The 15,492-nt window shown below is 50.9% G+C and overlaps 4 protein-coding genes across 4 annotated transcripts; 1 reads left to right on the top strand and 3 right to left on the bottom strand.

Moving 5' to 3' along the window:
- Nucleotides 1-2,143: 2,143 nt before the first annotated feature.
- APUU_10610S (RING finger protein) lies at nucleotides 2,144-2,857 on the bottom strand (the record flags this gene model as incomplete). The annotated part of the gene is made up of 2 exons (XM_041702708.1): nucleotides 2,144-2,516; nucleotides 2,706-2,857. The coding sequence occupies 2 exons, from the start codon at nucleotides 2,855-2,857 to the stop codon at nucleotides 2,144-2,146; spliced, it is 525 nt and encodes a 174-aa protein (XP_041549976.1).
- A 1,292-nt stretch (nucleotides 2,858-4,149) lies between these two features.
- On the top strand, nucleotides 4,150-7,552 carry APUU_10609A (cation-translocating P-type ATPase; the record flags this gene model as incomplete). The annotated part of the gene is made up of 4 exons (XM_041702696.1): nucleotides 4,150-4,386; nucleotides 4,470-4,735; nucleotides 4,788-6,858; nucleotides 6,917-7,552. 4 exons carry the CDS (start codon nucleotides 4,150-4,152, stop codon nucleotides 7,550-7,552), a joined length of 3,210 nt encoding a protein of 1,069 aa, XP_041549975.1.
- A 1,025-nt stretch (nucleotides 7,553-8,577) lies between these two features.
- BIO2 (biotin synthase) lies at nucleotides 8,578-9,852 on the bottom strand (the record flags this gene model as incomplete). Its single annotated transcript, XM_041702685.1, has 2 exons — nucleotides 8,578-9,549; nucleotides 9,643-9,852. 2 exons carry the CDS (start codon nucleotides 9,850-9,852, stop codon nucleotides 8,578-8,580), a joined length of 1,182 nt encoding a protein of 393 aa, XP_041549974.1.
- Nucleotides 9,853-12,810: 2,958 nt separating this feature from the next.
- On the bottom strand, nucleotides 12,811-15,443 carry bioDA (adenosylmethionine-8-amino-7-oxononanoate aminotransferase; the record flags this gene model as incomplete). The annotated part of the gene is made up of 5 exons (XM_041702674.1): nucleotides 12,811-12,983; nucleotides 13,066-13,655; nucleotides 13,714-15,047; nucleotides 15,101-15,200; nucleotides 15,256-15,443. 5 exons carry the CDS (start codon nucleotides 15,441-15,443, stop codon nucleotides 12,811-12,813), a joined length of 2,385 nt encoding a protein of 794 aa, XP_041549973.1.
- Nucleotides 15,444-15,492: the final 49 nt, after the last annotated feature.

Below are 15,492 nucleotides of genomic sequence, written 5' to 3'. Positions count from 1 at the left end.
ATGCTCACCAGTGCGGTTCCGGCGGCATTGTGACACTGCTCCTCGGCGCGATTACATTGGTGCGCAAGCCGTCGGGATTCTGCTTTGGCTGTCAGTGCTTGCATTGGTGGCGGGGTCTTCGGGGAAGGATGCTTTCTCCGCGAATCCCAAAACGTGGTGTGATGTCGTGGGGCAAGTCAGTGCTCACTGCTCATATTTTATGCTAGCTGACCAGGAGGATCATTCTGATGGCGACTCCCTCTCCACACCCGTATATTCACGTTTCATAATAGGATATTTCGGAAAAGATTAGATCGGCACGGTGGGATAGAGCCTGGGAAATCTGGGACACGATGAAAATTACATAGAAACTGTTCAATTGTTCGAACCATGATTCGCAACGCAACGCATTTGCGGGATATCAGGGCGACGAACCCGACCGACTGATTTCGCATCTGCACTATGATCATTCTGCATTGGAGATTAAATGAGCATTGCTCCCTTACTCCGCATATGCAGTGAGTTCCGCGGCGGTTGCAGGCGCTGAGCTGGTACCATCTGTGGGGCATCAATTGCCTTGTCCAAAGTCATCATATTCTCCCTCGAGTATCTATCCTGCATTCTGCGATGCCCAGTCTCTCGGTACTGAGAAGTCAGCCTATCCCGCACCACCGCCTGGCGCGGCTGTTCTCATCTATGATCATAGACCTCACCTTGGAACTGTATACAAACTGCTTGCACCTGATACTCCGCATATCTTGGCGGCTCATGCGACGAGAACTACAAGCTCGGACGCAAAAGCGCACCCAAAGATTGGCTGTCAATACGCAGGCGGCTGCAAGCGCTCAGACACAATCAATGTCAACCTATCCAGTCTAGTTTACTGGTTGAGTGTAATCCTCCAAGTGACACCTGTCGCCCGTTTCTTTTTGAATGCGATGTCTGTGCGTATTTGTCCACGGAAAAGCAACCCTAGTTTAAGAGAAACCAACCCCTCATGTAAGATCTACATCTCGTGTTCGATCCCAAGGACCATTTGAAAATGCGGTCAGGAACTGAACGTGGGACTTTAGTATTGGCGCAGAAGACGGAGGGAAAGACCGAACCTGCATATGCCGAACCTGCCGCCTTTTCACTATGTACGCGAAACCTTCCATATTTGCATCGCCATACCTTGCTAGATCCACTCTAGGCTCTCTTCCCTCACCAAGGACGTGAAGGAATATTATCCTAGCAAGTATAAACACCTAGGGAAGGTCATCACATGGTCTTCCTACACAGTACACGATATCCATAGTACATACCTCACTGCAGCCGCAAGCACAAACCAGGCAAACAAACCAACCCCAGACATGCACGTCTTGAAGAATGAAGCAAACATTCATGGTCATCACTTATCGATCCCCTGCAGATGGCCCAAATAAATTCCTACCCCCACGAAAGCCACGGCAGCTTCACAGAGCTCGACAACCTGGGGAAAATATGATCGTCAGCGACCGGATGGTTGTGTTCTCGGCACTTTCGCGTCCATATTCCAACGATTTAATTGAGTTTCACGACGAATCCGTCTCACTTTCTTAATCTCGTAGTCTAAGAATAGTCTATCTCCTCGGGGCACGGAACCCGGGAGCTCAAAATAAAATATACCTGCCGGAAATGAAAATAATAAATAAATAACCGACGATGTGGTAGGCCAGTGCAGCTGTGGGGTTCTGGACTGGGCTGAACCAGGATGATGATGTCGTCCATGGCTCATAATTTCTTGGCCAGGGGAGAGTTGGATTCCTCCGACACTCCAAGGTTTCCAACGTGATGGCCTATATTGACAGTATTAAGGCTGGATTTGCTATCTCAACATTCCCGCCAAACCTACACTGAGAATGCTACAACCTTAAATGTCTAGCAGGGCCGCAGGAGTAGTTGCCTTATTCATTTACTAATTCCGGCCACGAAACGGAAACGTAATATAGACAAAATGCCAAGTCTGGGACCAGCCCAGCCCGGCCCATTTCATGCTCACTAAGTTCTCTAACTCGACTAGACTACGTCGTAAAGCGGAGTCGGGGTTAGAGTATAATGATTCAGGAATCAGGACAGCTGCGAAGGGGTCACAATGTGGGGGAGGGTATTCCGATAATAATAATAATAAAACAATAGCGAATTTTCACCCGGGAAAGAGCACGTCCGCGCATATTGGGCATCTGTACTGGCGGTACTGGAGCCATGATGCAAGACAGGCTGTGTGGAAGGCGTGGTTGCATCGGTTGAGGATCAGCACGCCGCTGAACGAACACTGGGTGTTTGATCTTCCACCCTGGTAGTCGTGAGGTGTAGGAGCTCTAAGGGGTCGAGTGCAGCCGTCGTAGTCGTCATTGTTTGTTTGAGGCCTGCATAATGGATTGGGATGGTGATGTGAGATATGTGCTGCCTCAGGTGGTGATGGCGGCTGATTCTGATTTTGATTCAGATGAGGATGGACAGTGGAATCGGATGGCGATAAGGCCGACGGCACGAGAAGGGACGTGAGACAGATGGGGCTGGCAAGTCGGAACCAAATTCATTAACTCAAAATTGCTCATCCGGGTTGGATCAGCGTTGGAAGGAGGGGGATCAAGGAAGAGACGGAGGACCGCCAAGCCGCACTAAATCCAGCCCTGTGCCCGCATCTTGTTACGAGGACGCCAAGACTGACCCAAAGAGTGGAAGGAAAAAGAGCGCGAGCTTACCATGATTCACCTGCGAATCGCTCCAGGTTATCAGATGTTGATTGCTCGTCTAGCCATCTTTGCACGGTGACCTGTCTCATGCTACCGTTGGTTTCGAGACGACGGAGCTCATTTGCATGTCTCTGTGCTGCTCTCTGACGGTGCCGTCGCATAATAATGCTGCATGTTTGAGCTAGTTAATATGATTTTCCTGTGTCGCGTGCTTCTGGGGCAGGGATACGGGGAAGCAAAATTGATGTGATCAATCCCGAACGCCTCGCGCAGGAATCGAATTCCGTGGAATATTCTGAAGCGCAGCAGGGGTGCGTGCATGGGGTAAGCATCAGGAGGGGTGTGCGGGCCAGAGGAGGGGCAGAAATCGACGGAGTTGGTTCGGCTGAAGGTAGGAGAATATCAGAAACAAACGTACACCGGAAGTACGCTAATGGCGCCGAAGAGAAGCACAGCTCCAATAACGACGGCGATTAGATTTTTGCTGGTCGGGTTGCCCGCCATGCTGCCATAGCATAGGCCCAGCCGGCGACGGGCGTGCAAAATACGAAAACGACCGAACCTAGCAATCTAGCATATCCAATAATATGGCTCGATGCAACGTGGGGGGTTTTGTCGGATAAATCGGCTAGAATGCGATTGCATTCACATCTGACGGGTCGAGACTGGCGATGTGAGACGCCTGGGATTCACTCTAGTGGGGGGCAATGTCCATTCACAAATGTTCCTTCGGGGATGTAGGGCCAATTTGAAGGGCCACCGGGCTGAATTTAGACTTGCCACCACCCTCAGGCCCCTCAAGGCTGCAGCCTGCCAAGTTTGTGTCCAAGAAGCACCAATCCTAGGCGTGAATTGTTCCCAGCGTGCGCCAACCGCCAAGGCTCCCGCGCTCTCCGGATGCGCTTGGCACTCCGCTGGGTCCATCACGGGCCTTGACCAATCACAGGTCGAATAGTGCCGGGCATCGCCGCTGGTTCGCTTAGAGGTGAATTCGCCAAGCGCCGCGGGCCTTCACGTGGTTCGCCCGAGTCGTATGCGTCATTGAGTGCCCTTAACACAACGCCGAGCATACTCCAATCCTTGGTTACAGCCAAGAACACCAATCCATGGCGCTTATCATTGGCGCTTGGCGTTGTACCGATCCGGGTTGCAGAGTGGAGGTCTATATCGCCCCCCGGAGCCTTTGAGACTTTCGTCATGGTTGATTTAGAGTTAAATAGAGTGCCATCGCCCACCTTTCCGGAGACGTCTTCAGAAGATAGAAATCTGAAATCTAGATCATCAATCCTCAACCAATACCGATTCGGGCCCAGTCCTTCTCGTGTATGGACTCACATTCTTTGGATGACACTATCTATATGGAGCCTCCCTAAAAGAACGCAACCATAGTAGAAACGTCAGAACAAGCATAACCTCGAAAGAAAACACAACCTTAACACAAATCAGAAACGATATGGGAGAGAAGACGGAGCAGGCGGGCGGACAGCACGTCCAGCCACTGTCAAAGCCGGCTCACTCACTCACCTATGATGAAATCCTCCGTGAGCTTCAGGTGAATTCGGAGGAAGGTCTCTCCGCCGCTGAAGCAAAGAAGCGGCTGGAGTTGCATGGACCCAACGAACTGGAAGGCGGCGAAGGAGTTTCGCTTGCCAAAATTGTTATTAGACAGATTGCCAACGCGATGATGTTGGTAAGTTATCCTCCTTTGTGGCTAAACACATTCTCCCTCGACATCGACATGGTTGGTTAACGTCTTGATTATAAAATATGTAGGTCCTTATCATTGCGATGGCCGTCAGTTTCGGAATCCAATCGTGGATCGAAGGCGGCGTCATCGGCGCAGTCATTGGTCTCAATATCGTGGTGGGCGTGTATCAGGATTATGCTGCAGAGAAGACCATGGATTCTCTCCGGAACTTGAGTTCGCCTACTGGTGTAGCCACCCGCGACGGAAAAACGAATACTATCCCCGCCACTGAAATTGTCCCCGGAGACATGATTGAACTGAAAGTTGGTGACACTGTCCCAGCGGATGTTAGGTATGCCTCCTCAATAATAGCATGGAAAGGACAAGGCTAACTTTAAAATCAGACTAGTCGATGCCATGAACTTTGAAACAGATGAGGCGCTGCTGACCGGCGAGTCGCTACCTGTTCAGAAAGAGGTCGACATGACCTTCGATGAAGACACTGGACCTGGAGATCGTCTGAATATCGCATACAGCTCCTCAACCGTTACCCGGGGTCGAGCTCGCGGAGTCGTAGTCGGCACTGGAATGAAAACCGAAATCGGAGCCATCGCTGCTGCACTTCGTGCGAAAGACTCGCGAAAGCGCCCCGTTAAGCGCGGCCCGGAGGGTGAAACCAAGAAGCGATGGTATGTGCAGGCCTGGACATTAACAGCCACCGATGCTGTTGGTCGGTTCTTGGGTATCAACGTTGGAACGCCGCTGCAGCGCAAGCTTTCCAAGTTGGCGCTGCTTCTTTTCGCCATCGCTGTTGTATTCGCGATTGTTGTCATGGCTGCCAACTCGTTCAGCAACCAGAAGGAAGTCATTATCTATGCTGTTGCCACTGGACTTGCGATGATTCCAGCTTGCTTGGTTGTGGTCTTGACCATCACGATGGCGGTGGGAACAAAGCAAATGGTTGAGAGACATGTCATTGTCCGGAGACTTGATTCCCTGGAAGCACTCGGTGCTGTGACTAACATCTGCTCAGACAAAACGGGAACTCTCACCCAAGGCAAGATGGTCGCCAAAAGAGCATGGCTCCCATCGCTGGGAACATATTCAGTTGGAGCTTCTAGCAACCCATTGGACCCTACTGAGGGTGATGTTAGCCTCTTGACCGATTCCCCCGCCAAGCTTGAGCGCGATGTGCAAGGCGAGCCCACAGACCCCCAAGAACTGATCAAAGAAAACCAGACCTTGGAGGATTACCTAAATGTTGCCGCCATGGCTAACCTGGCCTATGTGCACAAGTCCGAGAAAGAATGGCAGGCTCGTGGTGAACCAACCGATATTGCAATTCAGGTCTTCGCATCCCGCTTCAACTGGGGCCGTGAGCGCTGGACAAAGGGAGAGAAACCGATCTGGAAGCAAAAGGCCGAGTACCCGTTCGACTCAACTGTGAAGAAAATGTCCGTCATTTTTGCCCGCGACGGTACCTCTGAAAAGGACACTCGCCGCCAAATGGTTTTCACAAAGGGCGCCGTGGAGCGAGTCTTGGAGTCTTGCACCTCTGTCCTCTGGACTGCTGGCGAAGAACCCATTCCAATGACCGAGGATACCCAGAACCAGATCCTTCAAAACATGGAGGCCCTTGCAAAGGAGGGTCTTCGAGTTCTGTGCCTGGCTTGCCGCGAAGATGACAGCGTCATTGAGAACAGCGAAGAAGTGCCCCCTCGCGAACAGGTCGAGGCGAACCTCACGTTCTGTGGACTGATCGGTTTGTACGATCCACCCCGAACCGAGACAGCTGGTGCCATCGAAGAATGCTACCGCGCTGGAATCTCCGTCCACATGGTCACCGGTGATCACCCTGGTACGGCACGAGCTATCGCGGCGCAGGTCGGTATCATCCCTGCCAACATGGATGGTGTTGCCAAGGACGTCGCAGACGCAATGGTCATGACTGCTAGTCAATTCGATAAACTCTCAGAGGATGAAATCGACAACCTGCCCACTCTTCCTCTCGTTATCGCCCGATGCGCTCCTAATACCAAGGTCCGTATGATTGATGCGTTGCATCGCCGTGGCCGCTACGCAGCCATGACAGGTGACGGTGTTAACGACTCGCCGTCGTTGAAACGGGCTGATGTCGGTATTGCCATGGGAGAAGCGGGTTCTGATGTAGCAAAGGATGCATCAGAGCTGGTTCTTACTGACGATAACTTCGCTTCAATCATCAACGGTATTGAAGAAGGTCGTCGGATTTTTGATAACATTCAAAAATTCGTCCTGCATCTCCTCGCAGAAAACGTTGGTCTGGCGCTTACCCTCTTGATCGGTCTCGTGTTCAAGGATGTAAACGGGCAATCTGTCTTCCCCATTGCCCCTGTCGAGATTCTCTGGATTATCATGATTACCTCCGGTATGCCTGATATGGGACTGGGAATGGAGATTGCCGCCCCGGATATTATGGACCGACCCCCACAAAGCGTACGTACTTCCCCGCCATTCACAAAACTGTCAACCAGTCCGTGCTAACAGACCACAGAAACAAGGTATCTTCACCTGGGAAATCATCGTTGACACCATCGTGTACGGAATTTGGATGGCCGCTCTCTGTCTAACTTCCTTCTCCATGGTCCTTTACGTCTGGGGCGACGGTAACCTCGGCGAGGGCTGCAACTCCAGCTACACACCCGATTGCGATACAGTTTTCCGCGCCCGCGCCACCACCTTCGTCTGCATGACTTGGTTCGCCCTCTTCCTCGCCTGGGAGATGATCAACATGCGCCGTAGCTTCTTCCGCATGAAACCCGGCTCAAAGCTGTATTTCACACAGTGGATGCACGATGTGTGGCGCAATAAGTTTCTTTTCGGCGGTATCATGCTTGGTTTCGTCACGACGTTCCCTGTGCTCTATATCCCCGTCATCAACGATGTTGTCTTCAAGCACACCGGGATCTCGTGGGAATGGGGCGTTGTCGTCGTTGAAGCCATTCTATTCTTTTGCGGCGTCGAGCTGTGGAAGTGGTGTAAGCGCATCTATTTCAGACATCAAGCAAAGAAGAATAAGGACACGGGCCATGTGTATCGCGGCCCTCAGGATTTCAGCCGCTACACGACTATGAGCCGTTCGGATACCCAGGCGACTGGGGATATCAAGCCGGAAGCCAGCATGGTTTGAATACAGTGTGGTGACTTACCACCAAAAGCAGCTAGTCCAACCACTTGACTTCGACTCTGGAATATCGATGTCAGTGTAAGCAGGTAGACTACAGAAGTTGGCGTAATGGGTCAAATCAGCGTCAACACTCACCTCGCGCCGGTTGGCCATGCCCACCATAAATATATACTTGTGGGCTCAGCTCTGAACGGTCTTGAATGAATGGCCTCACGGTCTCAAAACGCTTCCTTTCATCTTTGACCTTCAGTTGATATGTTGATGACCCTTGCAGATAGATTGATATGAATTGTCGCTGAACATAATAATGTTGATAGACTTAGCATTAGCAAATACCACACGCAGTTGAGTATAAATACTCTTCTCTTTCTAGTTCTGTAATCCTTGATCCATTTGTGTGCTGTAGTTGTAGAAGTTGCGAGAAGAGGAATCTCACATATGAGGAAGGCTGTATGACAACACTTTGGGGACGAGAACTAAGTGGCCGAAGCCTATATATCCCCGGAATGCCTTGTATGCGTGATTTCCTGGACCAATAGTATCACGATTATCCAGATTGGAACAAAAGGGAGGGGGGCAGCAGTCAGCACCCCACGGCCAGATCCACTGCTGGGCCCTGCAGGTGATTGGAAAGGGAAGGTTGATCGGAGACTGAGCCCCTGGATGTATGCAAGGAGCGGAAACTGGCACAGGTTCGGTTACCCCGAGGGCTGGTCATTGTAAACTACTTGGGTCCCAGCTGAGGAACGCAGAGGTTTATATAGAATGGGAAGCTAGATGTAGAGGACGGGGGGTCATCAGGCAACAGCTTTACGAGAGGTTATCATGCATTCAGTTGCACGTATGGATTGTTGCCAAGGTGCCGGAGGATATAGCTACATGATGATGGAAAGATCTGATTGACGCGGATGTAGTTGTATTGGGTCTAGCAACGCTCTAGCGCTCCTCCGTGAGTCACACACGAAGGGGGGTAAGTGTAACAGATAAACATGGATTTTGAGGGGGCGGGGTCATGGACTGCAGCCCTATCATAGGGCTTCTGCGGCCGGCGCAGCGGGGGTCTTCCCTGACTCCTGGACAACAGTGTCAACTTGTTGCTGGGGGGAGACGGCATTGGTTTCCCTCTCGAAACTGCGCATGGGATAGTAGCCCCATCGGTCAAACATGGCCCGGTCCTCGTCCCAGCCGTTGCAGTCAGTTGTCAGCATCTTTTCTCCAGTAAAAACAGCGTTTGCACCGGCCTGGAAGCAGGCCACCTGCATCTCCTCTGAGAGGGAAATGCGGCCCGCAGCAAGGCGAACGACCGTTGCGGGAAGGATAATTCGGGCCGTTGCGACAGTGCGTAGGAGCTTATCGAAAGAGATCATCTTTCGATCTCCCAATGGGGTACCAGGGATAGGAACCAAAGCATTGACGGGGAACGACTCAGGATGCGATGGCAGCGAGGAGACAGTGTGGATAAGACCAATACGGTCAGAGTCAGCCTCACCAAGGCCCAGAATACCACCAGAGCAAACGTTGATTCCGGCATCTCGGACATGAGACAGGGTCTTCAGTCGCTCGTCGTACGATCGGGTTGTGATGATAGTGGGGTAGAATTCGCGGGAGGTGTCCAGGTTGTGGTTGTAGGCTGTTAGACCGGCATCTTTTAGTTCCTTGGCCTGGCTATCATCGATCATTCCTAGCGTGACGCAGACTTCCATTCCCATTTCCCGAACACCAGATACCATCTGCTTGACGTTTTTCAAACTTGTCTTGCGACCTCGCATGTCACGCCAAGCGGCGCCCATACAGAAACGCGTACTCCCATTCGATTTGGCGATCTTGGCGGCCTTGAGAACGTCGTCAACGGGGCTCATTTTCGTGGCCTTCAGGCCGGTACTGTGTCGGGAAGACTGGGAGCAGTAAGAGCAATCTTCACTGCATCCACCAGTCTTGATGTTCATCAAGGTACACATCTGAATCGCAGCGGGGTCATGGAAGCGGCGGTGGACAGCGGCCTATAGATAATGAGTCAGTTGATTTTCTTAAAAACATATCGTCTCTCTATGGAATATCTAGACTGGAATTTGAGTAAGAATTATGTGACGTACGGCAGCATAGGTCAATTGGTTCAGGGGCGTCTCATAAATCTGCTGAACTTCATCGCGAGTCCAATTGGTGCGCGGGGCAGTAGCCGCCGTAGCGTCTCTGAGGGCGGGAGGGATTCTGCTCGCAAAGGAAGCGGCAGTGGGCGACGACTGAACAGTGCCATAGGACCTTGCAAAGGCCCTGGGAAGGGACCGTGAAAATGAAACTGACATGGCGATGTTGGGTGTGTGAAGAGAGTCGCTCACAGAGAAGGGTGATCAAACATATGCGGCGGGAGAGGGGAAACTGAGAGCATGGGCCAACTGACTGGGCTGGGACTGGGGCTGGGACTGGGAACCAGAAGACGTTAATTCGTCATCGGAGATGGCTCGGGGAAGGAGATTGGCTGTGAATTATTGGATGAGAAACAATGCAAAAAGCCGCGGGCCAATTGAGGAGGTGTTTCCGATTGCCCAAGGTCCCAAATGCTCGAGGTCAGATGGGCGCGAGAGCGTTGACCCCAACGCTGGTTCAACACTGGGCAGGCTGAGAGAGTCATCGACTCATTCGGCCAGCGTGGATCGAGGATTCGAGTATTTCCCTATGGGAAAGTGTCCCGGCCATTCAGATCGCTGCAGCGCCTGATTTGCCCGTGATGTACCGTGCTTAATCATCTGGCGCCCGGACCCACCTGGCGCCCGATTTCTCTTATACACCGACATTTTCCTGTAGACTTCAGCACCTCATAACTCATTCAATATGACTTCAATGGATGCGGCGCTGGCATATTTAGATTCTCTGGATCCTAGCGAATCGATTAACTATACTAAAGTTGCAAATAAGTATGGTTTAAACCGATCAACGCTTTCTAGGCATCATCGCGGGGTTCAACGCTCGAAAGAAGAGCAGTATGCCAACCAACGATTTCTCAACAACCAACAGACAAAAGACCTTTTAAATTATATTAATAGATTGACGAGATCCGGCCTATTTCCATCCCACCAGATGATTGCTAATTTTGCGGAGGAAATTGCTGGAAAACCGCCTGGAAAGAACTGGGTTTCGCGCTTTGTAAAGCGACATGAGGACGAGCTTGTCAACCGCTATACAACTGCCATGGATGCCTCACGCAAGCGGGCTGATTCTGCATTATATTACTCTTTATACTTTGATGCGCTTGAGCGGAAAATACGGGAATATGATATTCAGCAAGAGGATATTTACAATATGGACGAAAAAGGGTTTCTTATAGGAATTCTTCCTAAAGGCAAGAGAGTCTTTTCTAGGCGCACCTACGAGCGTGAGGGTATTCGACAGCGGGTTCAGGATGGTAATAGAGAGTGGATCACAACAATTGCCTGTATCTGTGCAGATAAGACCTCTCTTTCTCCTGGTCTTATATATCAAACGGTATCTGGAAAGCTTCAAGATAGCTGGCTGCAGGGCTTTGAAGAGAACTCACACCAGTGTTTTTTTGCATCCTCGCCATCTGGATGGACCAACAATGATCTAGGATACGCCTGGCTTCGAGATGTATTTGATCGCGAGACCAAGGAGAAAGCTAGAAGGCGTTGGCGGCTTCTAATCCTTGATGGCCATGGATCTCATGTCACAATGAAGTTTTTAGACTTCTGTGATAGTAATAAGATCCTTACTATTACCTTTCCGCCTCATTCCACGCATTCCCTGCAGCCATTAGATGTTGGGATCTTTGCTCCTCTCTCCAAGGCGTATGGGGATCGATTAGAACGATTTTTGCATAACTCTCAAGGCATCAGTGCAATTAGCAAGCGAGACTTCTTTCCTCTCTTTTGGGAGAGCTGGGAAACGGCTTTGACAGCAAAAAATATTGAGAGTTCATGGAGATCTGTTGGATTATGGCCATGGAATCCGGAGAAGGTTCTAGCAAGGTTTACCAAGCTACCAGAGGAAAGACCATCATCTAGTGAATCGTCAAAGTCAGTACTGCAAGCAGAGGACTGGCGGAGGATAGAAAGACTTTTAAAACAAGTTGTTTCTGATGTTTATGACCAAAACACTAAGAAACTAAGCTCTACGATGTACCACCTCTCTACAGAGAATATTATACTGAAACTCCGCTGCCAGGGCCTTGAGGAAGCGTTGGTGAATGAGAAAAGGAAACGCCAGCGTGGTAAACCGCTTATATTCCAACTTCAGGATGCAGAAAGTGGTAATGCAGTGTTCTATTCTCCAAAGAAGATCCAGCAAGCACGGGATCTCCAGAAGGAGAAGGACCAGGCAATTAAGGATGCTAAAGCTTCAAGAGAAGAGGCTAAACTTCGCCGCCAGCAAGAAAAGGAGGAGAAGCGACTAATTATTGAGGAAAGAAAGAGGATTCAGGCGTCTAATAAGCAACTCCGCGTGCAGCAAGCTGAGGAGAAGAAACGTCAAAAAGAGGCTGCAAAGGAGGAGGCGCGGATAGCTAAGGAAGTGGATAGTCAGCTTCAAAATGATATCAGAACTGCTAGAAAGGGTAAAAAGAAGCAATCTACACCTTCAACGCCTCAAAATAAGCACGATATTGTTGTCCAGGAAGCTGAGGTTGTTGAAGAGTCCTCTACAACGATAAATCGTCGAGGGCGCCAGATTCGCCTCCCCCACCGGTTTCGTGACGATTAAAAGTGTATATAGGGTTTTCAGCGCGTCAAATTTGCCACACTAAAAGATCTTTAAGAAATATAGAATGTATTGGGTTCAAAAGCTTCATTTTTAGTAGTGTTGTTGTGTATAGAAATCGGGCGCCAGGTGGGTCCGGGCGCCAGATGATTAAGCACGGTACGCGTTGTGAAGTGTAGATCTGCGGGCGACACCAGGCCGGAACCATTCATGAAGAATTGAAGATCGAAGAGCGGTGTTCCTGGCGAATGACGAGGGGCCGATTAACACGGATAATGACGGACCGTCAACACATAACCTAGGTTAAGTGACAAGCGTTCCATTCTTGCGCCCTGCCGTCTTGATCCATCGTCTTGGTATGGTTTTGGGCTGAGATTCGGTGACCCAATTCTTCAACGGCGCCAAGATTGGATCTGGCTTCCAGTTCCACCCGATTTCCGCTTTGCTTTACCGGCGGTCGGTGAGACTCGCGATAGACGGTGAGTCGGCGACTCACTGTCACATCAACATAACAGTTTTATTCATTCATTTATTCATTCAATTACATATGCTATCTACAGCAGTGACTCTCGCAGCAGGCCCTCAATTGTTTTCAGTGTCTCTTCTTTGGCGGTCACACTCGACATCAAGTAAAGTACATTACCGAGGACTCTGGAGTGGACGTTAAACTGCGGCCCGCCAGCGGCTAATCTGCTCTGAAGGCCCTTAGCCGCAGTGGATGTGTAGCCTATTCAGTGGAGGCGTCACATGTTAGCCGGCTGGAATCGGCGTGTGGAGATTCAGTGTAGAAAATATTTCGGGAAACTCACCTGCACCTTGTGCGTCTTTCAAGGAAATGCTGAGCACTGTACCAATGGCGAAGACGCTGTCAACGGTCGCTGCGTGGGACAGCTCGTGGACAAGCCCGTGGGACCAGACACTCCAGACCTGCCCCGGTCGGGTGCCATCGTTGGCATGGGATTGGTTCCAATCGGTCTTGAATCCGTTCCAGGCTCCGTTCTCGTCCATACTGTTCATTGTCCGTAGAGAATCCAGGCCTACTTGGCAGCCAACAGCATGAGCGGTATAGCTATGTCCGTGAAGGAGGGCATCCGTCTTGTCCGGGCTATCAAAAGCACTGAAGACCTCATTGCTTGCCAAAGTCGTGCAGAGCGGCACTAGGCCTCCAGTGAGAAGCTTTGCGTTGACAGCGATATCGGGGTTGACCCCGAGGAACGACGCGGAGGATTTTCGGCCTAGACGGTAGAGACCAGTGAAAACCTCGTCGAAGACAATTGGAAGGCCGGACCACGAGACCTCAGACTGTGGGGGTGGCTCTATTGAGGCCGGCTTAGTTCGGTTAAACAGCTGTGGGTTTCCGCGGACAACGTCTGCGAGACATCGCTGAAACAATGGGTCACTGCAGTGGTTTTCCGTCAGTTCCTTCTCTGTACAGGACGAGCAATGTCAATACTGACCAGAATAGCATGCCACCGGCTCCTAGAATGATGGGCTCCATGATAAGAGCCCCGAATTTCATCCCTTCTTGTTGAACCAGGCGCTCAATAATGTTTAGAATGTACTTCCTATAGCGCTCCCCGATGTCTGAATTGACTCTGCTTTCCAAGTCAAAGACTGCATCCAATGACGAGAATTCCTGCGTGCCTCCAAGAGATTCTTGCAGCTCCGCAGGAACGTCAACCTTCCAGACTCCCTGTGACATATTGACCAGAGGGAAGTCGAACCAATAGCCACGTCCTCTGTACCATTCGACTCTCTTATTGAATGTGGAGGGCTCTGAGCAATCCATAACTCCAATTGTGTCACCATGATAGCTGCCCTTAAGACCTAAGATGTTGACCTGCTCTTGGCTTGCATCCCAGCCATATCTGTCACACGTAGCACGAAGTGCCATCTTGAGAGCAACCTCCATTCCAGTACTGCCATTGTCTGTGTAGAAAACTTTCTGAAGGCGAGGGTTGCCAACTGTCTTCAAGAGAATTTCTGCCAATGAAAGTGCAGGTTCATGTATATTTCCAGGGAACATTACATGTCCGTAACGTCCAGCAGCGTAAGCAGCTGATAGAGCAAGGCCTGGGTTCCCGTGGCCAAGGCCCTGTGTCCACCATGATGCAGAACCATCAAATGTCGCTTGGAGCTTTCCTTGCTGTGCCGAGTTCTCTGGAGCCGTATACGTCTGGAAAAAATCATCATATGCCGAGTCAATTGGAGTAATATCCTTGGGCTGCATGCCGTGGTGCTGCGTAAATGGATACCAGATTGACTTTTGCGCTCGGCTTGCCATGTCTTCGAGCGAATCGATCCGCTGTTCATTTTTGAGAGCTAGCTCATCCAGGAGGGACACGACATCCGTGCCCTCCGCAACACGGGTGTAGTACGTGTCTAATGCTTCAAGATCCCGGGCCCGGGAATTGGGATCTTGTTCATGTGGGCGTGCGGGCGGCGGAGGTAATGGAACAAGCGGTATACTTTTTCCTCGGAAGTAATTACCCAAGTACTCGTGGTTCTGGTAATATTCATCTCTGAACAGAAGTACAGAGTGAATGTCGTAGCCCCGCATCAAAAGGGATTCATAGGCGGATATGGATGACGATATTCCACCGAGGCGAGAGTCAGCGACCAGAATAATCGGCAGCCGAAGAGGCCGGTAGAGATCAGCCTGGGAGTTCCCATTGGGGCCTGGTGAATGAACACCGCCGGCCGTTTCGACCAGAGCGAAATTGACTCCATCATCGGCCCAGCCGGAAAGGGTCTTGTGAATTGAGGAGAGGATATCGTCATCCCGGGGAATCTGCTGGCTTCAGTATGTTGCCTGAAGATAAAACACGGGACTGGGCCTCATACCGTGAAGTTCTTCTGCTGGGCTGCAATATGCGGACTGACAGGCTCATCGAATTGGTAGAGGCATTTTGTCAAGGTGCCGCGAGCATGGCGTTGCAGATGCCTGAGGTCACGCGTTGAGTTGATAATCTTCACCCACTAAAGTGAATTGATCTTACCTGTCATCCGCGTCGTCCAGCGGGCCTGTTGAAACAGGCTTCAGAAATGCCGACTGTTCGTTGGTCTTGAGGCGATTGACAGCATTGCAGAGAATAGTCGACACAATGGTCTTGCCTACGTCGGTGTTCGCACCGTATACCTGGTGGGCGCGGAGAGAGCGCCAGAGCGCGGCACCAACGGGCGCCATGATGGTGAGCTTGGACTTCCTCGAGGGAGACTGCGTATATGCTAAAAAT

Source organism: Aspergillus puulaauensis, chromosome 1 (assembly GCF_016861865.1).
Source record: "Aspergillus puulaauensis MK2 DNA, chromosome 1, nearly complete sequence".
Taxonomy (NCBI): domain Eukaryota; kingdom Fungi; phylum Ascomycota; class Eurotiomycetes; order Eurotiales; family Aspergillaceae; genus Aspergillus; species Aspergillus puulaauensis.
This window is presented reverse-complemented; position numbering and strand designations above follow the sequence as displayed.